Here is a 15,086-nt window from a genome sequence, read left to right on the forward strand (position 1 = left end):
GAGATGGTCTGATGATATTTTTATGGAGGTTTGGATCTTCGAGGTTTGCCTAAGATGGTCCTATGATATTTTTTTAAGATATTGTAGTTGCCCTTCTTGTAGCAACAAAATGACAGAGTTTATTTTATGTTGTCCGAGCTATACGCCAACTCGAATCCAACTTGGTTCTTTATTGAGCCAATCTTAGAAAATTTTATCAAGATGGACATCCGATCCAAGTAAAATTAAGTTAGAGGCAATCTTGATAATGCCCCTCCGATGTTTATTCAGTGCTCAAATCAGGAAAATTGAACTAGTCAAATAAACCATATTTTGTTTACCGTAATTGTATTATGTATTACGCATACATGTGCGATCCCTTTTATAGTAGGCTCCGAGAGAAGATATTACATAGTTTGTTTAGTAAGACATGACTATAATAGCCCAATGACCTCATATTATTATATTCATTTATTATTTGGTTTAGAATATCGAAGTTGTCATTAGACAGTTCCATCATGCTAGTTTAGCTCAGTCATGTGTTGATCAATAGCTTGAACATGTGATGTGCGGGCTCTTGCTATACATATGGCAAGAACAATGGTGTGGAATGCTGACGAGTTAGTCACATAAGGTATTGATAAGATAGCCATGTCATTCTTACTCTAACACTATTAAACCCATGGATATATAAATAGATTGAGGAGGGTGACCTTGATAATAATGATAAGGTTGCTCATTTATAACTTAAAAAATAGAATTTAAGTTATGAAAATAGTCTATTTATATTTAGAGATAAGACAATTTAGATGAAAAATATTTATCTTAATAATGACTCGACACATGATGGTAAAGGGAAATAGACCTCGGTTTACAATTGGGCTACATGGATATCAATCCAAGCAGAAGACTAGGAGAATATTTTGCTTGTATCGTAAAATATTCTCTAATATAAAAAATCTAGTATACAATAATAATCAAGGCTGATTGGTTATTATAAACTTTTACTATGTTTTGTAACTGACTAAAGCATTGGAGGGGCTACATCAGAGACCTTTTTTATCTCTATCTTCATGTAGGTCAAACATCAAGCAAGCATTTGACCATTCTTAGCCATCGAGCAAGCGTCTGAGTCCCTTCGAGCAAGAGGACTTCTTGCGTGCATGGGCTTGACTCAAGTTAAAATAATTTAGTCATCTTCCTTTTTATCATTATGGTATTATAATGAGGACCCATGTCATAAGAACGTCATCGGTTAACCTACTCAACATGTAATATAGCAAATGCGCTCCACCCTCGACCCAAAACATGGTTAGAACACCACAAAGTATATAAAGCATCTCATGCATCACTTCACCGACAAAAGCATCTCAATTTCTATTGTGTGATACATTCTTAAGCGGACAAAAGCATCTTACGTATCTAATGTGTTCTTAATGAACAAAAGCATATGAACATCCATCACAGACATAAGTGTCTTTGACACGTGATATGCCATGTATGTATAAAAGCATCAAAAGCATTTGATACATCATTTGCGGATGAAAGCATCTCAATATTTGATACATCCTTCACAAATATAAGCGTATCCAACATGCGATGCACCCTTTACAAACAAAAGCATTTAAAGCATTTAATACATCCTTCATGCACAAAAGCATCCCAATGTCTGATGTATCCTTTGTAGACATAAGCATCTCTAATGCATGATGTGTCTGTCATGAAAAAAAAACATATGAAGCGTCTAATGAGTCCTTTGCTAACAAAAGTATCTTGACTTCTAGTGCATCTTTCATAGACATAAGCATCTCTGACACATAACGTATCATTTACAAACAAAAGCATTCAAAGCATCCAACACACCCTTCATGGGTAAAAATATATCTTGATGTTCGACGCATCCTTTGTGAATGTGAAGGTTTGTAACTCCAAATTTATGGATAAGTGAGCAAATTGGCCTAACAAAGTTGCCTAATATGGGTAGATTGGAAGCACTTATAGTTGATTGCGAAGTAATATGTCTAATATGGATAAATCGAGAGCACGCATAGTTTATCGACCATGCAAAGCAAGTCGAGAGCCCCTATGGTTGATCACAAAGTAATTTGCCCTATGGACAAATCAGGGACACCCATAGTTGATTGATCACATAAAGTAAGCAACTCATTGTGGGCAGCTTAGGATCGCCTGCAATCTGATTGAAGTGTAAGATTATCTGCTCAATGAGGGTAGATTTGTTAGTTATGGGTGTCTTACAAGCCAATCATGTGAGTGATGGGACTTGTGACACACTGCGATAATCTCTTTGCTTATTATTACTAAAATTTTATCATATTATATATTATCTAGGTATATATTATGATATTCTTGGATCTGTGCAATAGAAAACAGATCATAATGATATCACGATAATGAGACTGATTCGCTTTTAAACATAGACCTTAAATCATCCCGATCATAGGTTACTCGAGAGGGACATCGAGATAACCGGACAGACTAGTGTGCTATATACTCGTCCATATGATGAAGATAACTGGTCTCATAGTCGCTCATGGGGGGACACTAGAGGTACAGTGCATGTGCTAATTAGAGAATGAGTTCACTGATTGATTTGCTTATGGAATGCTAGATAGTTAATGATACCTAACGTCAGATAATGATTCTGTGGTCCCAATTATGTGTTTGATTCTTAGACTTGAGACACCAATGATGCATCTTGTATACTACATTCTTTGACACTGGACTTACAAGTTTGAAAGTTTCAGATTTGGTATAATCGATTACCGAGAATGACAACCAACCTTACGAAGGCAATTGGGTATCAACAAAGGATCATCCACTCCTGGTATCGTGAGAGAAATATCTTATATGTGCTCGCTCAGACAAAATCTCAGGCCAAGGTCACTCGGATTAAGAGAAGAGTTATTTGTGAGAATCCGATTAAAGCAAGATTCGAACTGGATTCTATATGGGCCTAACATTATCATGCCTAATATATAGTCTCTGGGATATTAGATGGATAAAAAAATATAGATATACGGTAATTATGGACAAATAGGTCCGATGGATTAGATCTCTTGTACCATTAGGTGACTATGGCATAGTAGCCTAGTATATCCATAATCAATGAGTCAAGTGAATTATTATAGAGATAATAATTCACTATATTAGAAGGAATTCTAAGTCAGAAGGAGTTCTGACAGGATCGACTCACGGTCAGCTTGATATTGGGCCTAACGAGTCAGACATATATGGTGGATGTTGCGACTAGTAGAGGTGCATATATGAGATATATGTGGAGCCTTTATTTACATCCTATGGATGAGATCTAATAAGACTGGATAATTGGATAGAGATCCAATACCCAATAATGGCATGATCCATTAAGGGTTAAGCTGCATGCACCTTTATAAATATGACAAATCTCAAAGTTCATAGGCTAGAGCTTTTGATGGTTGCCTCTCCTATTCTCCTCGGTCTCCTCTCCTCCTCCTTGGCTCCAGTAGCCTTGTGATTCGTGTGGAGAGGGAGATCTCACAACGATATGAGAATTATCATCGTTGTATATGTCGTGTGGATCACCGCTAGAGAGGAGTATACAAGTTCTCCTTCATCCTCTCTATCAGATATGGAAATTTCAGATATATACGATCTCCCTATGTAACACTTTTTACATGATATGTGTGATATTTAGTTTTGCGATTTTCTCGCACACCAATCGTCGCATAATGACCAAGTACTTGACTTTGATAAATTTATTTTTATTTTTTATTTTTTGCACTGCGCATGAGATGTCAATTTGAGATTTCCCATCAAGATCGAGGTTCACTAAAGTTGATTGACCAACTGGAGGCCACCTTGCCCACTTGAGTTAGGTCCCTTGGCTCCATTTTAGTATTGGGTAGAGACGATAATACACTTGAGGTAGACTTCTCAACTTCACTTCAATATATTGGTGATGTTATATATGACTTGGTTGGTGGGGCAATGCTGAGCACCTTGGCTTGTTCCACATCCCGATGTGGGCGTCTTGACACCTTATAGGATATTGGGTAATGATATGGGCTAAAACTAGTTGTAACATACTTCAATCATCGGATGTGGGCCTCGTTGCATCTCAGCTATAGATTGAGTTAATGTAGGCTAGATTAGGCAATGAAAGACCTATATTGCCTGATATGGGCCTCGCGACATCTCCGTTACAGATTGAACAACGACAAGCTTCCACTATCTGATGCGGGTCTCTTTGCAGCCCTGCAGTAGAAGCTAACAATGTTGAAATCCGTATAGCATAATAGATATGGAAATTCTATGTGAGTCATCTTCTCCTTCATCAAACTCCACACATTGGGGTCCATGATTGAGCGCTCTTCGGAAATGTTTACCCTTAAAGAATTTCATACCAATTATTCCTCTACAAAGTACCCTAATTGATACCCTGTTGACATATCGAAAAGATGAGGTTGAGAGAAGGGGTAGATGGAACTCAACATCTTCATTGTAAATTAAGCATCCCCACCGCTTGATGTGGATCCCTCGGTGACCTTATAGTAGGTATATAGAAACTTTCCTCTTTTCTCTCATGTGAGCCCCTTGGTAGCCCTGTAGTTGGTCAAACGTAGCATCTCACATCGCTCAACTTATTTCACAATAGAGCAACATATTGATGATGGACTTCCATTGCCCAATGTGGGCTTCTCAGCATCTTCATTATGGATCATATGATGACAAGCTTCGACTACCCAATGTGGCTTCCTCGACATCGTTGCAGTAGGGATCGATCATTATCTCCTCTATTGCCAAATGTGGCCATATCGACTACTCTATAACAAATTGGTTGATAACTCTATAGTGAATCGATTGTCATTTCCTTTATCGCCCAATGTAGACGCCTGAGTGCAACTATATAAGGTCAGTCATGTCCATCTTTTATTATCTGAAGTGGATGGATTGACCAATTCGTCGAGATACTCTACCCGACATATGCTCATTAGCATTACTCTAGTAGTTTAAGTAGCATAATTTCCCCCTCCACTACTTGATGTAAAACATCAAAATAGTTTAGTTGACATCATCTCTTCTTCCATTGTTTGATGCATTCTTCTCAGGCTAAACAAAAAAATACACCTAATGCGCCCTTCTCGAGTTAAGCATCGAAGGGTGTCTAATGTGCTCGCTAAGTCAAGAGTTAAAGAGGTTGCCTATTGCACTAGTGACCAATATATTGAGCCAACATATGAATACACTTCCAAATCCCTCCAAGAGAATTCCTAAAGTATACATGATAAAAAAATATTAGCCTCGATTAATGCTTGACACATGGTAACTTAATTGGTATAAAGAGGAAGGCATCAACCAACTGTTAAGCCTAAATGGACATAAACCTAACATAAAATGTCGATGAAATATTTTACCCGTGCTAAAGAATATTTTTCTGATTAAATCTACTATAAAAAACTTATCAGACCATAGTAATAAGGGACCCATTTAATTTTGATCGTCAAGCAAACGTTCAAGCCCTTCTTAATCACCAAATAAGCATTCTAGTCACTTTGACCACAGCAAAGAACTTCTTGCACATGAAATCTTAAACTAAGTCACTGCCCACATCCACATATTGTTCCTTCCTTAATCCTATATGGATAATAACAAAATATAGGCTGATTAAATCAATTAGTCCAAAAAATAATAAAAGATGATTGATCAATTATCTATTAAATTGGAAATGCTAAAGTATTATTCAGAACATATCTCTATAAAAAGTATATAGAACCATGAAAATTAGAAATATATTATCCAGTTGCTATCGTAACGTTGCCCATATCATTTAACATCAATGTTTCATAATATAATATAAATATTTAGTATTTTTAATAAAAAGTAATTAAGTGGCAAGGTTGAGCCGGGTTGGTGAGTCAAGCCCATGAACAACATAAACTTCCTATCGGATCCTTCGGTGCTCTTCCTTAAGATTAGACTTCGGATCGAAACCCAACAACCCGCTCCCAACTGCCAATTTCTTGTTCCGGTCGGAGCCCCTCGGTTATCGATCGGAGATAGAGAGAGGCCCATGGATTCCTCCTCTTCGTCCTGATCACTGGCGGCGATGGCGTGGTTCACGTTGGAGCTGGAGAACAGTATCGTCGCTCTGCGGCGGCGAGGTCTCTCTAGTAAGGAAATCTTGTCACTTCTTTGGGAGTTTTTATCGACACAAATTAGTTATTCGCTTTATGCGATGTTCGTTCCATGATATGATATTGCACCAATTCGTGTTGCTCTAGTCATCGATAGTTTCCGGTGCTTTCTTTTTCTAACACCAAATGCCGACTTAACCCTAGATCTCATCATAGTCTTGTCAGTTTCTCTGTTTCCTTTCGTTTGGTTTGATGGTAATCTTCTTCAAGTTCTGGTCTCTTCATGTTTGGATGTTATTTTGTACAACGGATATTGGCTCGGTGTGGCAAAGTTGGAAGAGATTAATTTAATCTGAATCTGACTAAATCTGTCGTCCAAGCGACGAGGGAGAACCCTAATTTATAATCTTGTCACTTCGTAGAGCTCAATTATAATGCTGTTTCCCCTGATTTTATATTGTGTAATGGTCCAGACTAGACGAGTTTTGGCAATGTTTCTAAATCCCTCATGCAAGCCCAGCATCAATCATCGATGGAAGCTATCATCCCTTTGCTGAATCCACTCTTCGTCGTTGGCATCAGTTGCAAACTAATTATTACCTTATCCACATGTTCACACTCTTCTTCTTCATCGTTACAAAGGTCAAACAAATGTGATGACCTTTCAAGATTTCCGGCTAGGCATTCCTTCCATAAGTACAACGTGAATAATCAATATACATAAACCACCTGTTGATAGGTGAATATAAGTAAAACTTAACATTTATCAGAAGTAACATATAGCCCGCTTTTATACTTCATTTTTGCTCTCTCAAGAAGAAAACAAGTTGACCATAAATCCTTTAGTGCATTTAGACAGCTAATTTATAATCTTGTCATTTCATAGAGCTCAATTGTAATGCTGTTTCCCCTGATTTTATATTGTGTAACGGTCCAGACTAGACAAGTTTTGGCAATTTTTCTAAATCCCTCATGCATTCATCGATGGAAGCTATCATCCCTTTGCTGAATCTACTCTTTGTGCTTGGCATCAGTTCTTAACTAACTATTATCTTATCCACATGTTCACACTCTTCTTCTTCATTGTTACAATGGTCAAACAAATGTGATGACCTTTCAAAATTTCCGGCTAGGCATTCCTTCCATAAGTACAATGTGAATAATCATTAGAGTAAATGCATAAACCACCTGTTGATAGGTGAATATAAGTAAACATTTATCAGAAGTCACATATAGCCTGCTTTTATACTTCATTTTTTCTCTCTTAAGAAGAAAACAAGTTGACCATAAATACTTTAGTGCATTTAGAAAGAATTCATGCGAAGACATCCATAGGAGAGAGCACAGGAAATGTGTCTAACATCCATGAGTATACTACACATCAAGAGTGGATAAAAATTTGAATTCATCTATAAGCATTGGATAGGTGTACTATTATTAGTGTGGACTTAAATATTTTGAATTAATGATTCAAACTCAATACATTAAGAATATAATTATCCTATTAGGATGGGTTGTGATATGATTATCCCATTGGGCGGGACATGACGGATCATAATATTTCATTATATTTTATTTTTTCAACATTTTATATTTATCATGCAGTCTTGAAGTTCATCCTGGGCCGAATTGTTAACTTTTCCGTTAATTTGTGAAACTTCATTATTTTTAATGACTACATCTTTATGAACTTACATTAGCCTCAAATTCCCACTCATGTAACTTGTGCTAGAGGAGATGGTATTTTAATTGTTGCTTATCTAATTTGCTGCAGTTGTTGATCAGAAAGAAAATGGTGTATTTGTGCATTTTTCTGGGTAATGACACAGTCATGTGTTGCAAGCAAATAATACCTGCCATACAACCAAAAAAAGAAAAGAATTTCTTATAAGAGTAGCTGTGATGAATTGGCCAGCTGGTTATGAAACTTGCTCAAGGTGCAATGGAACTGTTGGTCTTCCTTCCTCTTGAGATTTAGATACTTATGGAAGATTTTTTTCATCAAGACAGCTTTGAGGTAACTTTAAATTATGGAATAATTTCTTGCAGGCTGGGGAAACGTGCATACTTGACTTCCATGTGGTATCTGATGTCTGGTTGATAAGGCTCAATATTAGAAGTCTACCAACAGAGCTACATGGTAAGAAACTAGAGAAATATTTTAATAAAAAGAACTAGACAAAGATAAGTTTGACAAAGGAGTTGTTACTGTTATGACGTTCATGATAATTCTGGAAAAGTTTCACGAGTAAAAAGAGATCAAATTGTTGAAGTGATAATATCTTGTAGGCCGTGGAAACTGTTTTATTTGCATACTAGTTTTTGACCTATTTAGATAAATGTAATATTCTGATTTAACCTCATATCGGAAGTGAATTAAATTATATTGGGATTTGGTGGGTATACTATTGGCAACTTGGGCTTTAAGTATTTTGGGCCGATGATTTAGGCATAAAGCTCAATGAAAATGAAATTACTAGATAGTTATCCAAGTTATCCAGGAGACAAATAAAAACATACATTTAAATTAAGGAAGTAATGTTTGAATTTAATCTATAGTTCCAAGAATTGATCTTGGAATTCTTGTTGCAGATTAGATGAACTTTTTTAAATCAATAGAGTTTTGCTGTAGTATATATGGGAAGAGAGATACAAAGATGCTGATGATTTGCAAATTAAGGACTTGATAGTTGATGATGTGGTTGTCAGTGATGTTTCTGTCTGCCCGAATTGATCCTGGTCTGTGTGCACAAGACTCTAAAGATGAGCAAAAAGATGGTTCAAACATCCATCGAGGAGCCGACCTGTAAGAATTTTAGAGTCGAAGAAGTTAGGATTGAGATGGAAAGTAGAGTCATGAGTGAATAGTAATTGATGTTGGTATAGTAAATTAATGGACTTTGTAGCAGGCCAGACCCAAAAGAATATTATGTGGTATGACAGAATATTCTCTTCTATGTTCACCATTGTTGCTGCACTTAGGTGGCTGCCACATCGTGTGGGTCCTGCCTCTTGTGTTGACCAAGCAGTCAAGTAACGAGCTACGATTAGGGGGGTCAATAATGAAGGTGATAGGGTCATTGCTTGCCAAAATTTTTTTTGTGAATTGACAAGGATGATCACTATCTGTGATATGCAGAATCAACTGATGTCAATTACCTCGGTAAAGATGGATAAATCCTTCTTCTTCTTTTTTTTCTCAGTTTCTTCTCTATTCATCGAGTGTAAACAGGAAAACCGAGTGCTGACATATCTATAGGTGATTTCTGTGGCAGGGATCTGGATAGAAAAAATTATCTCTGTTATATTCTTTTGGGTATGACTCGATCGAGTTCGAGTATTTTGCTGGTTTATGAGTTAGCAACTTGAGATGGTTTCATTAGTCTGAAAGAAGTCAAAAAGAATTCGAGAATGCATCTAGCTTCCAATAATAATAAGTTTTTGTTCTCATATCCCACATTAATTTCTTGTTTGTGGAGTGCTATTCACATGTTTCTTTGAGGAACACGTTGCAAGGGGTATTGCTTCCCTGGCTCTCTTTTGTTTTGTTGCATACTATTAACAGATATAGATTAGAACTATCGATACTTCTATTTTATGGCCAGAAAAACTAGTCATTGATTTTTTTGATGATGGAGCATAATCGTGGCAATCTTCAAGTGATATGGATCATCCTATTTAAATCATAAGCGTTTAGTGGAAGGATTTATGTATATATTTTAGATGAATGATTGACTTGGATATACTGATGTATATATTTTAGATGAATGATTGGCGATCCACAGGGATCAAGCAGGGATGAGGGCCAACGTGGACTTAGTATATATTTTAGATGAATGATTGACGGGTCAGTCTATCTCACTGTTGCATCGACCACACAAGATTAAAGCATACAGTGCAGTCCACATCAATTCTTTCAGTGACAAATACAAGGATGACAGAACATAAGGACGGAAAAGGTAGAACCAATCTTTTCACTGTTTCGAAATATTGGTGTTTTAGAATCTTTTATGAATGGTGTTAACGTTGTATTTGTTTTGACAGTTGTTACTGATTGAATTGATAAGCTATCACATGCTTACCATGTCCTGGCATTCTAGTGAATTTTTTGTTCCTTTAATAAATTTGAAGTTTTCAGGCTTTTTCCGTCAACAATGGAACTGCAGGCAATCTATTTTGAATCCTTTGGCAAGTTTTGGTTCTGGGTGAAAATAACTAGATTAAATTTTCCTGCTATCATCAGCAAACTTTAATCTATGCTTTTTTTTTATTGCCAAAGAATTAATTGTTGTTCGTCATAAGATCAAGAAATAATAATAATTATTTGTTCTTGAATACATAGATTACGTTTAAGTTGGTATCTAATTGCAGGCATTGCGTTCTAAATAACAGTAGTTTGCCAGCGTTTGCACGGAGGACGTGAGCACGTGACCGAAAGATTCGGCATATCTCACCTGCGGCGTACTCCCCCGCTATGTGATTCGATAAGGACAAGAGACGGATCATCAATAGCTCTATTGGTCCTGATAATACTATAATATACATGCCTCTTGCGTGCATTCTCCCTCCACTGCTCGTCACTCCTGTCTCGTCTCCATCTCACTCCCTCTGCCTTCCACCAATCCGTCTCCCTCCAGATGGATCGAATCTCCTCCGACGGCGAATTCATCCTCCGAAGTTTACTCCTCGCTTCCCTCTGACTCCTCTCGGATTGCTGCAATCTGTTGGCTCTCTTCGGACTTTGGCCAAGTGCCCATCGGTGTCTCTGGAGACGAAGATGGGGTTTGATCTTAATGTGGTCTCTCCCGGAGAGTCGTTCATTGCGGCTTCCAACTCCTCTGAGGTGTCCATCAACGAAGCAACCGCCGCCAACGGAGAAGGCGCCGCCACCTGCCGCTTCGGCATCTTTAGGCACCCCACCGAGCCGGTTTTTGATGATTATGATGATGAGATTGAGGAGGAGAGTGGTGTCTGGCCTGAACCGGGCATCGTCACGCAGCAGCTGTTCCCTACGGCGGAGGCGGTGACATTCCAGCCTCCGGTGGCTGCGGCCTCTTGCTCGTCCTTGGGCTGGGCCGATCTCAGTTTCGGAAAGGGGATGGTGGGCGGTGCGGTGGAGGCGACGGGGGGGAAGGCTTTATGTCATCTGCAGCAGCAGCAGCAGGTGAAGAAGAGCAGGCGAGGCCCAAGGTCTCGGAGTTCGCAGTATCGCGGCGTCACCTTCTACAGGAGAACCGGGAGATGGGAGTCCCACATCTGGTTAGCAAGTTCTTTCTCCTGCCCCTTGTTATTTATGTAATGTTCTAACTTAATGGGATGTGCCCCTTTCTCCCTTAACCTTGCCCAGGGATTGTGGAAAGCAAGTCTATTTGGGTAAGAATCGATCTCTCTTTGCTTGAACAGGGGAAAGATTGCTAATTCGATATGTTTGGGGTTTTTAACTCTTTTGCTCTGTTTCGATGGAAACTTCAGGAGGCTTCGATACTGCTCATGCTGCTGCAAGGTTTGATTTCTTTTGCTCCATCCCCCATTAGTGCTTTGGTCGTGGAGTATATGTACTATTCCAGTAGTTCATCGTTTGGGAACTGTTATGTTGTCTCTGAAATGGATTGCAGAGCATATGATCGTGCTGCAATCAAATTTCGGGGACTTGGTGCTGACATTAACTTTAGTCTCAGTGATTATGACGAGGATTTGAAGCAGGTAATCCTAGAAACAGAAAGACATGTCTGTATGAACATCAATGTGACATCACATTTATGTGTGGGACTGACAGGCCTCCATCTTTCTTTGCATGTGTGTAGAACTGACATTAAATTTAAGCAAGCTACAGTGAATATGTTATTTGATTTCAGATGAGGAATCTATCAAAGGAAGAATTTGTGCATATACTTCGTCGTCAAAGTACTGGGTTTGCAAGAGGAAGCTCCAAGTACAGAGGCGTGACACTACACAAGTGTGGCCGTTGGGAGGCTCGCATGGGACAGTTCCTTGGCAAAAAGTATGATGTCGTAGCTTCTCTAATTTTCTTGCTTCATTCTCGAGTTGGATCTCAAATAAGCTTATGTTTTCTATCCATGCAATCTAATCTCAACTAGGTGGTTTGTGTATTTGAACCCAATGACAGTTTGAGGATTTAATGCAAGTTATGTATTCATATGCGACTATAGTGAAATGTGAATGGAACAGTTATTAATGCAGAGAAGTAATAGGAAAAAAATGCAGGGTTTAAGGAGTGAAACACAAGTATGTTAGACATACAAATTCCAAATCAAATTCTTAGATAGCACATAAATACCACTAATAAAGCGCATGGAACATTAGATCGCCATTAAACGTAAATGTAAAACTAAAGGTCATCATCTCCTAAACCTTTCTGGCTTCTTGAATTATAAGACTAAAGTCCATGTTTACATTTGAAAACATGATTTTTTTTTTCTTTATCTTGTACAGGTATATTTATCTTGGTTTATTCGACAGCGAAATAGAGGCTGCAAGGTCTAATTTCTGATTGCTTATAACCATATTCTGATACAAATGTTTACATTAAAGGGTTAACAAAAACAGTCAAAAACTTTTATTTTTCTTTGATTGTTAGGGCATATGACAAGGCTGCAATTAAATGTAATGGAAGGGTAGCTATCACCAATTTTGAGCCAAGCCTCTATCAAGATGAGATACTTTTTGAGCCTGAAAATGAAGGTATCATTATGAAATATTCTTGTGTTTTCCAGTCTATCCTAAATTATGTTCTTTATGCATTTAGTTGTTTCTGAGTAATCTTTTCATAAACTTATGTTCGTGATAGTTGGCTTCAAGGACGTTGATTTAAGCCTGAGGATTTCTCAACCTAACCTCGACAGTGCAAAAAGGGATGGTAGCTCTACTAGTACCAATTTCAATTGTGGCTTATTTGGAGATATGGAAACTGGAAATGCTCAGGTAAATAGTCTTTTACCTTGTAGATTTTTCGATATATATCATTTTGTTGAGATATCAGGCATATTCTGAATGTTCTTAAATGTGCCAGTTGCTGTAAATGTTTTCCTCTCATACTAATGACCTTCTAACTGATCCCCCCCATTCCACTATTGTGACAGTAATACTTTAGCTCCAACTATGATTTTCTTATGATTAAGTCCTTTTGAAGTCGCATCTCTTAACAAGAAAAAAAAAATTGGTACGATGGTCAATAATTACTGGCAAAAGAATTATTATGTCAGAAACTGATGGAGTTGGAGATAAAAGGGAAATAGTTTATATATTCAGAAGATCTCTTAGGACAATCAACCACATATTTCTTGCCTGGTTTTAGTGTACACGAGACATCCAAGTGCATTGCAAGAAAGTAGAAGTTTGTTTACATAATCAACTGTTTTATAAGCTATATGCTAAGCAACAAAGTCATTTTCATTTCATTTACTTTCTTCAGCAATCAGCATCAATTTGACAATAATAAATGCATTATTGACCAACTTCAGTATCGCACTTGGGTTTTTGATAAAAAGAGTGAACGTCCGAGGCTCCCACTAATGCATCGGTGTTCATATGTCCATGAAATAATTTGTTATGCTACAATTGTTGAATTCATGCTGATATGGTCTAATGGACAGCATCGAATTATACAGGAAAGAGGGAAAGATCAGAGGCAGGAGGTGGGTTTGCTAGTCTTTCCAAACTGGGCGTGGCAAATGCATGGTCCAACTCTCTTGCCATTAGTCTCTTCTGCAGCATCATCAGGATTCTCTAGCGCCTCCACAGCGGCTGTGATTCCACCGCTGCCAGCTCCGCCACCTCCAATTATCCATCCCGTATTGTTCCCTCAGTCAGCAAGCACCAGCTACCATTTCTGAAACTGATTACGAGTTGGTGCTAGGTAGCACCAATCAGAAATGTTTGGTTCTCCATTCTCAGTATAGACTGTTTGTTGCATTAAGTCATAAAGTTCGATATGGTGGATACTTGCAGGCAGGTGTGATAGCTATGGTCGAGCATTGGTCAGGGAAAAGCTTCCATGTCTTGGCTAATAATGAGAGAGAAATGCTGGGTGGGGTTAGATTAGATGCCAGCTTCCCTTCCGCCGTCTGAAACAATACTGGCATCGTTCATTTTCTACTATGAAGAATGCCGATTCACTCCACTACAACAGTACCTGATGCTCGAGAACTGTAGCTGATTTAAAAGCTGGAGGGCTTTTCCTTACTGGCTTCCAGCTGTGATGCCTCCCTGCTGTGCGTGATGTTGACTTGTAGTTGCTGGGGAGGGGAGTTCCACCTTTCAAGGATTAGACATCATCGTTTGTTGTTACCTTCTTGTTTGTGGGTACAGGGATGATAGGACCGGAAGAGAGAGAGAGACGTTTGTCCAGTGTACAACTGGGGAAAAGACTAAACCGCATGGCGCCTAATGAGTGGTTTCTTTCTCGTGTCAGAGTCGAGGATGTGATTGGATGGGGGGGAGGGGGAGACCCTGCAACTGCGGCAGCTTTTGCTGTCCCGTCGTCTCAGCCCCTTCCTCGTTGCGGTTCACTGTGGATCCAGTGAAGGTGCTGTGTCGCGCAGAGATGATAGTAGGTGGGTTGTTCTGTTCTGCTCTGTTTCATGTTGTGCTCAACACGTATCTTCCAATGAGGTGAAGTGATGGACTGTGATATGTGAAGTGGTCGTCGCATCGCATGTGCCTACGGTATCATAGCCTCGGTTGTGTTGATTCCCGGTCGAGCTATTCTCTCTCAAATGCCACTGGTATTTCGTAGCGGCGTCACAGTGCTGTGACAATTCATGGTCATGCACGGTGTCTGGGGCTGTAACACCAAGGTAAGAGGATGCTAAATGTTAGGAGGACTCGTGCCTATTCGGTATAATAAGAGGAACCTCACACCTGAAACAACGATTCATTTATTCATTCGTTCTTGTACTGTAGGAATTCAGGATCTCTTCACCTTATACTACATCGTATTTTGTACAAACTTAA

The 15,086-nt window shown here is 38.6% G+C and overlaps 1 protein-coding gene across 8 annotated transcripts; it reads left to right on the forward strand.

Annotated features, from left to right (window-relative positions):
- Nucleotides 1-5,991: 5,991 nt before the first annotated feature.
- Nucleotides 5,992-14,760, forward strand: LOC135622384 (APETALA2-like protein 2). Of its 8 annotated transcripts, XM_065124187.1 has the most exons (14): nucleotides 5,992-6,149; nucleotides 7,888-8,050; nucleotides 8,163-8,253; nucleotides 9,899-10,072; nucleotides 10,485-11,372; nucleotides 11,461-11,486; nucleotides 11,586-11,616; nucleotides 11,729-11,816; nucleotides 11,969-12,114; nucleotides 12,567-12,611; nucleotides 12,712-12,815; nucleotides 12,922-13,055; nucleotides 13,727-13,989; nucleotides 14,082-14,760. In XM_065124187.1, exons 5-13 carry the CDS (start codon nucleotides 10,657-10,659, stop codon nucleotides 13,964-13,966), a joined length of 1,530 nt encoding a protein of 509 aa, XP_064980259.1. In that variant the 5' UTR covers nucleotides 5,992-6,149; nucleotides 7,888-8,050; nucleotides 8,163-8,253; nucleotides 9,899-10,072; nucleotides 10,485-10,656; the 3' UTR covers nucleotides 13,967-13,989; nucleotides 14,082-14,760. The 8 variants fall into 8 exon arrangements, with proteins under 8 accessions (XP_064980259.1, XP_064980255.1, XP_064980254.1 ...); XM_065124183.1 differs by having other exon boundaries at nucleotides 7,888-8,063; nucleotides 13,727-14,760; XM_065124182.1 differs by having other exon boundaries at nucleotides 9,877-10,072; nucleotides 13,727-14,760.
- Nucleotides 14,761-15,086: the final 326 nt, after the last annotated feature.

Source organism: Musa acuminata, chromosome BXJ2-9, assembly GCF_036884655.1.
Source record: "Musa acuminata AAA Group cultivar baxijiao chromosome BXJ2-9, Cavendish_Baxijiao_AAA, whole genome shotgun sequence".
In the NCBI taxonomy this organism is placed as follows: Eukaryota; Viridiplantae; Streptophyta; class Magnoliopsida; order Zingiberales; family Musaceae; genus Musa; species Musa acuminata.

Bases quoted from the DNA above. Each gene is read 5' to 3' on its own strand.
- LOC135622384 (XM_065124183.1), top strand. From the start codon at position 10,657: ATGCCTCTTGCGTGCATTCTCCCTCCACTGCTCGTCACTCCTGTCTCG. The intron at 11,617-11,728 runs GTTTGATTTCTT...AATGGATTGCAG, and splicing joins ACTGCTCATGCTGCTGCAAG to AGCATATGATCGTGCTGCAA. The intron at 13,056-13,726 runs GTAAATAGTCTT...TCTAATGGACAG, and splicing joins TGGAAACTGGAAATGCTCAG to CATCGAATTATACAGGAAAG.